General features: G+C 39.7%; 1 protein-coding gene across 2 annotated transcripts in view; it reads right to left on the bottom strand.

The window, feature by feature from the left end:
• Window positions 1-198: 198 nt before the first annotated feature.
• Window positions 199-15689, bottom strand: part of LOC123507965 — a 37411-nt gene continuing 21920 nt past the window's right edge. The window contains exons 3-6 of one of the 2 annotated variants that reach the window (XM_045261329.1): window positions 9181-9357; window positions 6791-6928; window positions 6197-6276; window positions 199-5274 (exon numbers count right to left, since the gene is read on the bottom strand). In XM_045261329.1, the coding sequence (XP_045117264.1) occupies window positions 5125-5274; window positions 6197-6276; window positions 6791-6928; window positions 9181-9357 (545 nt within the window). In that variant the 3' untranslated portion in view covers window positions 199-5124. The remainder of the gene's footprint in view (window positions 5275-6196; window positions 6277-6790; window positions 6929-9180; window positions 9358-15689) is intronic. The other variant, XM_045261330.1, reaches the window with a different exon arrangement.

The raw sequence follows: 15689 nt of genomic DNA, 5'->3' as shown, positions 1-15689 counted from the left end.
CATATGTAGACATTCAGGAGAATTTGAAAAGTAAGTAAATATACGCACAGTTTTCTTAAAAAGACATATTTTGTGCCTCCCCACCAAAAAACAAACAAATAAACAAACATAACAAAGAAGCCTATCACGCTGTATTTTGTGGCATTTCTTCTCAGGATAAGTCTGTGTATAAGTTTCAAAGGAAAGAGAAACGTCCACTAACATTCTAGATTATTTATTTGTAGCTAGACACGGAAGTGACAAGCCCTGACAGAGTTTTCTTCGTAGACAGTATCATCTCTCAAGAAAACACTCGATATATATATATATATGTATATATTTTGCTTTTAAACAAAGACAGTATAAATATATAACACTGAATGTGATATTGCTTTTGTCTTTAGCTCTGTAATATAACAATGTCTGAAGCTTAGGTCTCCACGCCTTCAGCCCTATACACGAAGCCTACACAGAGCCTAAAAAGCAGCTTAGCACAGACTCAACGCTTCTCGCCCAGACAGAGAGCGTTCACTTAATTAAGGAATAAATCGTTCCGTTTAAGTTTGATTTTGTTCACGTTTTGCTTGGAGCTCTTCGAGACGACATCAAGGCGGCAAGAGAGTGTCATGTGCGTGTAGTGATAACCTTCAGTGTGGATATGTGGGTTTCAATGTTTCAATTAGGGATAGATATAACTGAGATTTGGTTTTACTTCAATCTCTCTTGGAAATGACACCAGGACGGCAGGAATATGTTGTAATGATTTTAAGGTAGAAAAAAAATATATAAATTGAAATAAAAATTAAATCACAAGGTAAAATATGAATCTACAAAAAAATTCTGAATTGATATCCATTACACAACTTCTGTGCTTCACTGCAATAAAAAAGATGATACCAAAAGAAAAAAAAAAAGATAAATTCGAATATACAAGTAGATGCCAAAAAGGAAATTTCCCAAGTGTGGCAGTCTCGTTTTGTAGTTTTGCAGTTTGGTGGTGCTTTGTTGACTATCACGGGTTGGATACAACTCTCTTTAAGGCAAATGATTCTTCCGCTTCCCTCTAATGGATTTAATCTGTTCTAATGTGGCGCTCGTGTTGGTTAATGTGTGTCTGGATAGTATAGTCCCGTGTGTGCGTGTGTGTGTGTGTGTGTGTGAAGCCTGCCATGAGTCGTGAGCAAACTCCGAAGCATCAGTCATGAGTCGTGAATGAGTCTCGATATATCAAACCAATCCAACACACACACACACACACACACACACACACATTCATCAAAAACAATCCTCTGACAATATTTCCGGTAACCTTTCAAGCATTATCTTTCTTTTCCTTCTTTCATTACACTCCGAAGTGGCACAAATTTCCCAAGTCAAGCATCCTCCGTCCCTCACATACACAGCAAACTCCTCCATGAATAAACACCTATACGAACATATAACGCTAATACGCTATACATGGAGCTGACAGTGTTACGAGAGGATGGTGCACGCACTTAACGCTGGTAAGACTTTCAGACCCACACACAAGAACGCTTTGCTCTCTCACCGCGACAATTTTCAAAGGCCACAGAGTTGATTACCCGGGTTCCCAAGGGTGTTTCTCCACTTTAGTGACTTAATAATGTAGAAATATCTCTTACTAAAACTGTGAAGACATCCTTGAAAACCCGTGTAACTTCAACTATATAGAGCTCTTTGAAATAGTGATGTGCGGTGTGGATGAGTGTTTTCAGAATGCGGACCCAATCAAGAGGAGGAAACACGGAGGGAATGACATAATGGCGAAGCACACGGCGGATATTTACAGTTAGCAGCCCCTCCTCCACCCTCTTGCTCTATCCCAGCAGAGCCCCGACGTGCATGTACTGCTGACGGGGACATGAAAACACACGAAGGATGATTCTGTTGTATTTTTTTTTTATTTCTTTTTCAGTGGCTTTAAAGGAGAGTTTTCTAAAAGGTGATTTCGATTATTTTTCCTCATAATGTTTCACTTTCCTTAACATAACTGCTGCTGCTGCTACTACTACTACTACTACTACTACTACTACTACTACTGCTACAACTTTTACTACTAGTACTAATATTATTACTACGTTTGTATAGTAATAGTAATAAATAATAATAATAATAATAATAATAATAATAATAATAATAATAATAATAGTGATAATGTTCCACTCGAGAATCTTCAGCACTGTCTCGCCTTCCGTCATTTCGAAGAGTTCTGTCTCCTTCACGCACACACGAGGCAGTACACCGGCTCTCAGATATCGAAACCCAGGCACGTCCTTCACTCATTGACTAACAAATGGAGTCCCGAAAAAAAAAGAAGAAAAAAAAAATCCCTCCAGAATTTCATGTTCGAAAGCGCACGTACAAAATTTTGACCTCTAAAAAAGAATGAAAAAAAAATGAAATTTTGAATGTAGTCTAAAGTGTTTTCCGTGAGCTGTCTGTACTGACGCTTATTTTATTTATCTATTTATTTTTTTAAGTAGGGGAGAGGGCCAGCCAAGGGCAAAAAAAAAAAAAAAGAAAAGATTAAAAAAAGCCCCACTTGAGTGCTGGCTATTGTTACCTTAGCCTGTATTTTGACACGCTTAAGAGTGTTTAGGGACAGCAGAGATGATTAGCTACATTTTATGGTTAATTTTTTCCTCACTGTGCAGAATCTTTGTTAAACTATCGCAATAATCATAAAAAAAACAGACTTGGAAACCTAACAACTGCCACTGAAGTCTGTCGGAAGTACAAGAGTTAAGACTAGGAAGTTGTTCCGAGAATCTTGTGGTTTATGCACTGTGCCTCAATTTCCCTTGGGACTTCTGACGCGACTCCCACTCTCTTGTCACGTGTCATGGCTCTCGAACGTGGCGTGGACAACAAAATACTTATGAAATCTTATATGATCCCTTTAGTTCCATTCTTGTAGAGACCAGTACCTTAAGTGGATTTTTTTTAATGTTTTTGTTTGTAGCCCTGTACCCCTCATGAAAAAAAAAAAAGCATGGAAAATTACGTTCTGCGCATCTTTCTCCATCTTCTCTCCGTCCATAAAAAGCAGCAACATGACTTCACCTCCCTTACTGAGAGTCAAAACTTTTAAAATAAAAGGCATGGATAAAGAACACTGACGGAGAAGCGTACCCGGCGCCTCTTTTCCTTTGTCATGAGCAGCAACACGACTCCATTTCCCTTACTGAGACCGCCAGACTTTAACAGAAGTGTCCTGCGTCTTTTTCTTCCTTTCGTCATAGAAAATGCAATCAAGTGAAGTGGATGTAAAGAACTGGAGTGCAATGGAGCTTCCTCACTCCCCTCAACCCGTGTGGCGTGCGGAGGGCAACCTGATCTACGGGTTCTGGAATGGAGGCGGTGTTCAGTGATTGTCGGCGAATTGTTGAATTGATAATAATATTGCCATAAACAAACCGCCTACGTCACTTTCCGGTGATTTATGGATTTTCTTTTACTTAATTTAATCCTGGGTCACTTGGTTTACATGTAGTTAGTTATCTTTGTTCTGTCAAAGATGAGGCGTTGAAAATTCATCTTACCTTTTCTATATTTTTGTCTAGGAAAACGAGAAAAGATTAGTTTTTTTGTCTAAACTTCTGAAAAGTAGGAAAATAATGAGTCGGGCAGTTTGCTTACGAGGGTGACGATGAGAAACGTGCGTAATGGAGAGTGAGGTGTTATTATTTCGAGGACTCAATTGCTGAGTGTCGCCGCTGAGGTTACCGCCTCCTTACGCCCCGAGAACGAGCAGAGAACACCGATAATTATTACTATTATTGTCCTGAGCCTCTGTATAGTGGCGGGAAACGACGTAACAAGTGAACGACAAATACCTTATCTGTTACTACACAGGACTGCTGCCTCCTCTCCTCGACACCACGAAAGGACATCTTGACATCTCTAGAACAAAGTAGTATAAAACGTTCATGGACACGGTGAAGTTAATGTAACGTACACGATAAGGAAGGATGAGAAGCCAATATTTTGAGCTCAGCGGCCGTGTCTGTCCCTGTAACATATAAAAAAAAGTGAGCATCGCAAGGCGCCACTGATCAGGTGTGCGGGTGTAAGAGAGAGAGAGAGAGAGAGAGAGAGAGAGAGAGAGAGAGAGAGAGAGAGAGAGAGAGAGAGAGAGAGAGAGAGAGAATTGTTCAGTAAGCCGCGTGCCAAGCTGGAGCACAACAAACTCCTATCAGACTCCCCTTTACCTGTCGCAGATCGGCCACTATTCAGAAACGCCTTTCTCTCTCACCATGACTGTTTTCAAAGGCCTTAGAGATGATTGGCTGGGTTCTCAAGAGTGTTTTCATGGTAATTGTGTAAAAATCTTAGTAATCTATCGCTAGAATCGTAAAAAAAAATCACCCTTAAAAACTTGTGTCACTTCAACTATAGAGCCTTTCGAAATAGCGGAGATGTTTGCAGAAGTGTTTCATAATATGGTCAATTCTTTGAGCGTCACAACAACACCAGCGCCACCAGACGGAAGCGGTGGTGTGACGGAATGTACCTTTATGTTTTGTGAGAATAAATTAATACAAGATCTGATTTGCGATCCTCCGTCTTTTAGTAGAAGTCATTGATGGTTTTGTCTTTTCATTGAGCAACTTAATCTGAGGACCTCTGGTTGCGTACACTTTTCAGGGTTTTGTTAAGTATAAGTAATACAAGTGACGTGACACTCGAAAGTCCGTCAATACAAGATCACACTCACCCCAACCCCCAGCCCCAGCCCGCCGCTACAAGTATACAAGCTGCCGCGCCACACTCAAGGAGACCCTCACGCCGCAGCCCCTCAACACAACAGCCACGCGAGACAAAGGGTCCCAGCAGCCTCAATAATCCCAGGAGTGACTCACTACGCCATCCTGACTCGAGATATACCTGCAACATAAACCTGACCCACGCCATTCCCCAGTCCGGGACTCGGCGGCTCCCAACGAGGGTACACTTACGCTCACCACAAAAACACTGGACATTGATTACACAGCAGCGGCTAAAAGATGTCCTTGGGTGTATTCCATTTCAGTCCGGTGCCAGAGGGACGCAGTGGCAGGCGCGGAGGCAGGCGAGGAGGGCGCGGCGGCAGGGACGTGGCCAGGGCCGGGGGCTGAGGCGGCATCAGGAGAGTGAGATGGGGTTGTAGCGCATGATGCGAGCCAGGAGGAGCCATAACAGCGCCGCCGCCAGGCAGGTCACCACTCCGCCCCAACCCAGGTCCAGCGACCACCCTGTCTCGAACACCCGCGCAGAGCTGTACTCTGGCGTGACCTGCGGCAGGAGGAGCGGGAGGGGCAGGAAGGGCAGGAAAGGCAGGAAGGATAGTAGGGAACATGAAGCAGTGGGAGGGACGCCAAGCGGGAAAACAGCAGGGGAGGGTACAGGAAAAGCAGAGAATAAGAGTTTTAATAAGATGAAGTGGAAAACCCACAATAACAATGATGACTCTGTAGTTGCAACACTATTGCTAACAATAAAAAAATAATATATATATCAGTAATATGCATGCAGTTAATTACATGCCGCATTAATTAATATATTGCAGAATAAGGCATTGGTGCACTGACAGTGAAGAAAAAACTGCAACTGTTATTATGATAAAAACCCCAGACCAGTAAATTAGTTAATGTCAATACTGTACGCGCACACACACACACACACACACACACACACACACACACACAGCCGGTAATTAAGCCCAAACGAATAATAATCTTAGACTCCCAAAAGCCAGAACGCCGCAATGCACTCAGGTGAAACTAATTAATACGTGAGTGACAGGTGAGTGAGTCCCCCAAGCGACAGGTCAGGAAAACATCATTCTCTCTGTTTTTCCCCTTCCCTGATTTCTTTCCTTGTTTTTTTCCCTCCCTGACTCATCTCCACTGCAGTCTTGCCGCGGGAAAAGTCAATAAAGAACAAGAATCATAAGAACAACACTCCCGGCACAGTTACCGCATTTCTCTACCACACCGCCACCGCCGCCACCACCACCACTACAATTACGTCCCGCAGTACACACACACCTGCATTACCACCACACACGCAAGTCACAAACCACCACCACCACCACCACCACCATCATCACCATCTCTATTACTTTACACCAGTGGTTTTTTTTTGCACCACAAGCACACGCACCACTACCACCAACACTCCCACTACTACTACTACTACTACTACTATAACTGACCTGTGAATCCAGTACGCCACAGTCCTTCTTCGTCCTCCTCTTGAAGTGCATTATTGTGAGGCAGAAGAGACCGAAAGTGGCTACATATGGAAAGAAAAAGACAAAATATTAAGATGCGTAAGAGAGAGAGAGAGAGAGAGAGAGAGAGAGAGAGAGAGAGAGAGAGAGAGAGAGAGAGAGAGAGAGAGAGAGAACGCGGATACTACAACTACGTATTATGCATGATATATTGAAATCATTTTTTTGTTGTATACTATAATTATGTCAAGTGATTTTACCATGTTTCAGTTGTTTAAAATTATTTCCACTTGGTGAAATGTGACCACTGTAATACAATTGTCAGTAAACATTATTCTTCACTTGCGATGATTCTTTCGACATCACTATTGGTACTGGCACCTTAGTGAGATATGCTTCCCTCCCTTTTTGTTTCCTTTGGCCAGTGACCCTCTTATATAATAACAATAATAATAAGAATAAGAATAATAATAAATCACTTACTATGCGGGGATTTACAGGAGCGGATGAACATGACGCTCTTAAATAATTATACCATTACTAAAAAAAAAAAATACTAATCATGCGAGAACTTACAGGCAAGGATGTACATGACGCCAGTGATGAGGACTGCCGAGATCTGCCTCTGTATTATGCCGAAGATGCCCACCACGGCTGATGCCCCCAGCAGGATGCAACACACCAGGGCACACGAGATGCTCAGGTTCTGCATCCCTGGGGACGGGGGGCGAAGGGAGGTTTAATAGTAGCAGTAGTAGTAGTAGTAGTAGTAGTAGTAGTGGTGGTGGTTGTAGTAAGGGCTATGCTGCAGTTGTGGTGATGGTGGTGGTGGTGATGGTAGTGGTAGGAAATCGTTGTTGTGGTTGTGGAAGTAGTAGTAATGGTAGTATTGCAGTGTTAGTAGTAGTAATGGCTGGTGGTGATGGTGGTGGTGGTGGTTGTTATAATGTTGTTGTTGTTGTTTTGGGCGGTGGTGGTGGTAGTGTAAGTGGTGGTGATGGTGGTGTAGTACTGCAAAATAGTTGTTGTGGTAGTGTATTGCTGTAGAAGTAGTAGTAGTGGTCATCAAGAAAATTGTGCTAAGAATTTATCAAGATTCCTTCATAAAAAAGTAACATATGAATCTAGTGCAAAAAAATCAAATATTTGTCATATAATATCTTAGCAATTGTGCAAAATTCTTTCATAAAATATATAGCAGACAAACTGTGAAGCAAGCAAGATAAATTCACTGATATTGATATGTATCGTAGATTATTGGAACTCTTTAAAAATGCCAAAATTCCAAAATACTCTTGAATATGAAGCAAGAAAATTGTAATGCGACAATTAAGTGAAATTTCATGAACAAATTTAATATACAAGTTGATACACAATGACTGAATAATAAAGAATAGAGGAGATAATTAATATAAAGAAGGATAAAGAAGAAAACGCAAGAGGGTTGTCTACTTAACTTGCACATACCTCACTCACAGGGTGTTGTAACAGTAATTTAATTCCAAGCTTAACTTATTCCCAATACTTGCCAGATTAGTGTACATCATACACAGTGCCTTAAAATTACTTAGCATGTATAATTTAGACATGCAAATAGAGGCGGTTTAATATATTAAATTTAATAGTAGCGAGAAGAAGAGAGAAAGAAAAATACATATTAAAATAATGCGCTGGAGAAGTAGAGAGGAGAGCCAGGGTGAAGTAAAAGTACGAAATATTCCGTGAACTTTTTGACAACCAGTTTTCTTCAGCGAGAGAGAAGAAAACGAAAGTCAAAACACAGAAAACATTACTTTTACATCACTCTGACTTTCCTTGCCACCTTCCTCACTTATAACACTTTTGGAACACTCGTAAGGACACAAAGCAACATGGCAGCGGTGAAGAAATAACGAGTTTTCGTCTGTGGCATAACGTGCGGACCAAAACCTAAGTGATGGCACGGACAGTAACAAGTCGCGTACGTACAGTGCTATACCAGGATGCACGTTGAGTAGACAGGTGAGTGATGGACAGGTAATCATACAGGTAAAATACACATGTTGATTACCAGAAGGGGGGAGTCTATGCTAGGCAGGTAACTTAACTTAATAGGTTATAAGGTAAATTAATATTAGGTATTACCACATAGGTGAGGGGTTACCAGGCACACACAGGTACTAGAGACAGGTAACCAGGTAGGTGGACAGGGTCTTGGCTGAGCAGGAAGACTATGAGGACTGGCGGGGTAAGGTCGAAATGAAAAAAAAATGTAGTAGTAGTAGTAGTAGTAGTAGTAGTAGTAGTAGTAGTAGAAACATAAAATGGAAAAAAAGAAAGACTGAAAAAATGAGTGAGGAGAAAGAGAGAAACGTGAAAAATGAAAAAAAAGGAGGAAAGAAGGACGAATAAAGAGAAAAAAAAATAAAAAAGAATTGGAAGGGATGGAGGAAACAGGTTAGGATAAGAGTAAGGGAGATAAAAGTGGTAAAAAGCCAAAAAAGAAGAGAATCTAAACGTACAACAAAACACCAAAAACTCAAAATAATCATCAAACAACTAACCGATTAATGATACTGACAAACAAACGGATAAACAATAACTGAGAGAGAGAGAGAGAGAGAGAGAGAGAGAGAGAGAGAGAGAGAGAGAGAGAGAGAGAGAGAGAAAGAGAGAGAGAGAGAATACACAGATAAAAGTAAACGAGAAAAACAAACACAAACTAAAGAAAAATGAAAACAAAACTCTGAAGCCTAAATCAAATAAAAAAATAGACAAAAAGGAGAAACTCAAACAAATGAAGCCAGAAAACTACAAATATATATAAAAAACACACAAAAACACAAAAAAAACACCATCTAACACCAAGAAACCAAAGACTTCTGTGCGGAAAACGAAAAAAAAAAAAAAATACAAGGAATGAAAGAAAAAAAAAAAATACCAACACGAACTGAAAAGCGGGAAAAGAAGCTTAGCACTTCACTTACTCTGGACCCAACCATCCTTCCTTGTGCTGTTTGTAGAGCAAGAAGAAGTGATAGAGACAGACCGTGACTTACTCTGCACCCAGTCATTCTTATCGCTGCTCCCCATTGAGTGAGGGGATAGGTAGTTGATGCAGCCGCTCAAACGAAACTTGCCTCGAAGCTTCTCCTGCTCGAGGTCTGAGGGTGAAAGGAAACATGTGCTATATAGAAGATTTTTTAGTGATGTTAAGTTCACCCTGAGTAAAGGTCATGGAAGGTTACATCTGCCTGGAGCCTCATTAATTTTTTTTTTTTTTATAGGTAAGTAAAGGGAAAGAAGTGATCAATGAGTAAGAGGAAAGAGAAAATAAAAGAGAATGTTTATTAGTGTGTATAAGAAAAAAAATTGAAGTTGGTGAAAGTAAAAGAAAGAAGAAAGTGAAAGAGGAAAAACAAGGAAACATAAGTAAGTGAGAGGAGAAAGCAAAAGAGAAATAAGTTGATTAGAATTTAAAGGCAAAGGAAACAAAATGCAAAATGAGGTTAATGAAAGAAATAAAATGGAAAATTGAGGGAAAGAGCGAAAAAAAATAAAATGGAACAAATGAAAAAGTAAATGATGAAGAAGGTGAGTGAAAGAAAACAAAAACAAAAGAAAGATACATAACAGTGAATGAGAGAGAGAGAGAGAGAGAGAGAGAGAGAGAGAGAGAGAGAGAGAGAGAGAGAGAATACTTGGGTACAGCTTCCTCTCCTTTCTTCCAATTTAAGATAATATTGTATTCTGTTTGAAGCTTCAGGATCAAAACTTAACTAGTGTATTTAGCGTCATGGTTCTAAGGCAGAGGAGGGGAAAAAGGGAAAGGAAGAGGGAGAAGATGAAGGAAGGAGAGAGAGGAAGGGAAAAGGATGAAAGAAAGAAGAGGAGGGTGGCTAGAGTTGTTTGGAGGTAAATACGAAAGGTCAGGTGCATTAGAGGAGGAGGAGGAGGAGGAGGAGGAATGGGAAAAGAAGAGTAGGAGTGGGAGGAGGAGGAAAGAAAAGTAGAGCAAAAGAAAAAAAAAAAAAAAAAAACGAAAAAGGAGGAAGACGAAGAGGAAACAAGAAAAGGAAGAGGAAAAGGAGGAGGAAGAAGTCGAAGAGGAGAAGGAGGAGGATATAACTGATCAGTCTTTTTATTAATTTTCTAGTCATTTCCTTCGATGTATACAAATATGACAAGGCAATAAGGAAGCAAATAAGTAGATAAATGAAAAGATGAATAAATAGACTGATACATTCATGAGCAAACCTAATTAGTGATGTTTTTCACAACCGATGATTTTTCGCAACGTTTATTTAATTCCTGGAAATTGCGACGCTTCAAAGTAAATGGACGAATATACAAACAAACGCCTAAATAAATAAACAAATAAGAAATAAACAACAATTAAAGAAAACGAAAAAATATACGAAATAAATAATGGAATAATCTTTACCCGAGAGAACAAAAATTACAATAAAAAAAATATGAAAAAAACAATAAAAATGATGAGATTTTAACTTTTACAGACAAGGCTTAGATATTTGAATAAAAAGAAATAAAAATAAGTCAATAAAAATCCAAATAAAAAAAAACTAACATAACGAAAAGGCAAAACACACAAATAAACATAATATCGAATAAATAAACAGCAGGATGTGTCATAGAAAACGATTTCCTTTGTGTCAGTGACTAAGCTATCTGGGTACAAGGACGCGGAGGAGATTAAGATGAGGGATAAGGATGAGGGAAGCAAGGCCGCGGATGATTAGTGGGGAGAAGGCAAGGAGGGGAGTAGGTTAGCGGGGGAAGGGAGTGAGAGACAGAGAGAGACAGGGAGAGAGAGAGAGGGGGAGGAAAATTAGACTATTGATCGAGGTAATAATAAAGAACGTGACCCTGACGCCGTTTTCTTCATTTTGTTTTAGATGAATGAAAGAAAGGAGACAAAAATAAATGAATGAAGAAAGAAGAACAGAAAAGAAGAGGAAGAAAATAAGAAATAAAACAATTAAGAGAGAAAAAAAAAGTGAAACAGAAAAAGACTAAAAAAGAACAAGAACAAAAACATCAAGGAAAATAACAACAACAACAACGACAACAGCAATAATAAAACTAGTAACAACAAGACACTGACAACACCAGCAACAATAAAAATCTCTCATTAAAACAGATTAAGGAGTAAACACACACACACACACACACACACACACACACACACACACACACACACACACACACACACTCTGACAGGTTGTTATTGATCCTTTATGATTAACTGTAGTCGTTTGTAAAAGATCCGCGGGACCAGACTAAGAAAATTGCCCTCTGGCGCCAGTCTTCCTCCTCCTCCTCCTCTTCCTCTTCCTCCTCTTCCTCCTCCTCCTCCTCCTTCCTGGCAACCATCCAAGGGTGTGACGCTGCCCAGTTTCCAGAAGTGACGTGACAATAATGTGTGTGTGTGTGTGTGTGTGTGTGTGTGTGTGTGTGTGTGTGTGTCCTCAGTTCCTTGTCTTTCTCACCCTCCCTGCCCCCCACTAGCAGGTGACACGAGAGTTGTGTTAGTGCCAGGTGAGAGAAGCAGATCATATTCCTCTCATCTCCTCCTCCTGCTTCCTCTGCCGGTTTCCTCTTATCTCTCCTTCCTTCAGTCTTCTCTTCTACTACCCTCCACTTCCTGCCCCCTTCCTCGTGGCTTCTTATACTCATATTTATCATTATTATCATCATTTATTTATTTATCTCTCTATTTATGTGGAAAGTTCTCCTCCTCCTCCATCTCCTCCTTTTTCTTTTTTTCCTTCTAATTTATTACATTTACTTCTCTCATTCTTTTCTTGTTTTAATTTTTTTCCTTCTTTTCTTCGTTTTTCTTTCACTTTTGCCTTCTGTTATTTCATAAGTTTATAAAGACTAAGATATTTACGATAAAAAAATATCATAGCGCATCTTTATTGTGAAAAAATTTGTTTCACTTTTTTCTTTCTGTGTATCTCTTGCAAAAAAACTGACAGGAATTTGTGAAGAAAATACGGAAAAAATGACGTTAGGGCATACGAACACGAGAGAGAGAGAGAGAGAGAGAGAGAGAGAGAGAGAGAGAGAGAGAGAGAGAGAGAGAGAGAGAGAGAATAGTAGTAGTAGTAGTCGACCAGGGGCCTACACGTGGCAGTCCCTGTGTAATTAAAGCTACCTAATTCCATCTATCCTCCCCATCCATGAACTTATCTAATCTTCTTTCAAAGCTCCCTATTGACTCACCCCTGACTACATGACCACTCGGCCCTGACTACATGACTCGGCCCTGACTACGTTCTTATGTTCTTATCATCGTCACTATTATCATTACTATTATTATTATTATTATTATTATTATTATTATTATTATTATTATTATTATTATTATTATTACTATTTTTATTATTATTATTACTATTTTTATTATTATTATTATTACTATTTTTATTACTATTTTCATTACTATTTTTATTACTATTATTATTATTATTATTATTATTATTATTATTATCATTATTGTTATTATTATTATTATTATTATTATTATTATTATTATTATTAGTAGTAGTAGTAGTAGTAGTAGTAATAGCAGTAGTAGCAGCAGCAGGAGCGGTCACGATAGAAATATTATTATTAGTAGCAGCAGCAGCAGCATAGAACGAAAATCTCGCGTGTGAATAACACATTTGTAATCTATAAGGTGATGTAATCTTAGGCAGCAGGGCCAATCAATGCACCTGAGGCCACGGTCACAGGTGATGCGGGCCGCCACACCTCAGGTAAGACTTGCCTCTATTCCCAAACGTTCCGCTGGCTTACCTGGAAACGTCTAACTGGCATTTTTTCTTACTATTTCTTTGCTTTGTACTCCCTGTTCCTTTTCTTGTATGCCAGTTTATGGATTTTTTTTTCAATAAACTTCAATGGTTATTTTGCACGTCATCAGACTCTAACAGGTGGTGATGAAACACATTAGTATTTTAATAAACCTCAGTGAACGTTAATGGTGACTCAGATGGGCCTGGTGAACGTTATTGGCCTTTTTAACAGTTTACAGAGAACACTATCACGATTTTAACAGGACTCAGAGAACGTTTTTAGGTTTTGTCGCAGGGTAATGTGAACGTTATAGGCATTTAAACAAGTTCCAATGACAGTAGTTAAGATTTCAATCGGTTCTTGTAAAGGCTATCATAAAAATCTAGAGTACAATGGTTCTAGGAGTATCTTACAACATACTTTCCTTTTACTTAATCACAGGCTATTGTGAAACATTTCTTTTGCTCAACAGTCATTTCAAAACATAACACCGTCTGCGTATTGAAAAACCTGCTCTTTTAGTCTCACATATTCCTCGCAGTGCTCGTAAATGTTTTGTACAACGCTCCCATGATTGTGAAACGTTGCTTGTGGCAGGGAGAAGGTTAATAAAGAGTGTGTACCATCGGTGGAGGGAAAAATAAAATTGAGAACTCCAGTAATCATCTCCGTGGTCTTGGAAAACAGTTCCCGTGAAAGCCTGAAGCGTTTAAATCCATCCTCTGGTAGGTAAGAAAAATATTGATGAAAAAAAAGAAAAACAACAGAAAAATATTAAGATAACTTTTAAAATACAACCTTTGACGTGGAAAAAACTCTACAAAATTCAATACAAGACTTTCAACCCTGCAATTAATGTATTCGGAAAAACGTTGAAAATTTTAGATAACCTTTGAAAAGTTTTAATATTAGAGAGAGAGAGAGAGAGAGAGAGAGAGAGAGAGAGAGAGAGAGAGAGAGAGAGAGAGAGAGAGAGAGAGAGAGAGAGAGAGAGAGAGAGAGAGAGAGAGAGAGAGAGAGAGAGAGAGAGAGAGAGAGAGAGAGAGAGAGAGAGAGACCTGGTATAATTCTCATGTCAAATTATTAGCTACGCCTTTAAAAAGAGTCACCAGAACTCCTCCTTAGGGTCCTCCTCACCCTTCTCTCTCTTCCCCTCTCTCCTCTCTCCCCTCTCCCTCTCTCTTTCTCTGGTGGGTGGTCGGGGATTAACGCCACGAAACCCTGTAATCCTGTGTGCGTGTCGCCAGTTGGGAGGGGAAGGGGAGGGGAAAGAAGAGACGGGAAGGAAGGGCAGATGAGTAGAAGTGAAGAAGGAAAGAGGGGAAGGAGAGAAAGGATATAGTGAAGGATGGGGAGAAAAAGAAAGAGGTGAAGAATGAAAGGGGAGAGGATGAAGATAGGATGAAAAATGAATAAGGGAGAAGAAAGTAGAAGAGACAGTAGAAGAGGAAGAAAGGTGTAATAAAGGGAATTAGAAGAAAAGAAAAAAAGAAAGGAGGAAAGAAAGAGGGGTTATAGGGTTGAGATGGAATGAGTAGCAGTAGTAGTAGTAGTAGTAGTAGTAGTAGTAGTAGTAGTAGTAGTAGTAGTAGTAGTAGTAGTAGTAACAGCGCTAACAACAACAGTAATGAACATACACATCCATCAACAAAAGAATGAAATATAGCAGAAAGAAATATGCAGAACACGAAAGGAAAAGACGAGGAAGAAAAACTAACGTGAACCCGAAAGAATAATAACAAAGAACTGGTGTGAGAAAAAAAAAGCGAAAAGAAAGAGGGAGAGTAAAAAAAAAAAAAAAAAGATTACATATAGAGAAAAACGAAACGAAACGAGAATACGAGACACAAATAATGATGATAAAGAGCTGAGAGAAGGAACAGAAGGAAGAAAACATGGGAAGGGAAACACGGAGGAAGGAAGAAGTAACAACAGACACAGGTGAATGATAAATGGCGAAAATAATACAGAAGAAAGATGAAACACAGAGATAGAAGGAAAGCCAATAGGAAGAGAGAAAAACGAAAACGAGATTTATGACCACTGAAGCGAGAAGACAGCATGAATAAATAAAAAAAAGGTGGAGAGAATATACAGCACTTGAAAAGGAGAATTATTAAAGCAAGAGCAGTGAGCAGAAAGACAATTAGCATTTAATATGAGAGAGAGAGAGAGAGAGAGAGAGAGAGAGAGAGAGAGAGAGAGAGAGAGAGAGAGAGAGAGAGAGAGAGAGAGAGAGAGAATTAACCAGAACAGCCGGAAACGAAGGGATCACACACACACACACACACACACACACACACACACACACACACACACACACACACGAAGGAAAATCAAAGAAATGGAACAAATATAAGAAAAAAACAAAACAACAACGTGGAATGTACATATAAAACTGGAGGAAGAGAAAAAATGGGAGGAGGGGATGGAACGTAGAGGGTACGAGAGAAAGAAAGAGAAGAGGAGGAGGAGGAGGAGGAGGAGGAGGGTGCCATCGCTCTCCCCACATCGACCCTAACTGACTCAGACCACAGTGGCACGCGAGGGGACAGAGAAGGGAGTGCCACAACGTATTACTCATTCACAAGGCACTGGCACTAATTCAAAAGATATCCAGTCAAGGCACCTTATTTATTCTACCAAAGTGCTGCCAATATGCGGTTAATGG

This window comes from Portunus trituberculatus, chromosome 23 (assembly GCF_017591435.1).
Source record: "Portunus trituberculatus isolate SZX2019 chromosome 23, ASM1759143v1, whole genome shotgun sequence".
Lineage (NCBI taxonomy): Eukaryota > Metazoa > Arthropoda > Malacostraca > Decapoda > Portunidae > Portunus > Portunus trituberculatus.
This window is presented reverse-complemented; position numbering and strand designations above follow the sequence as displayed.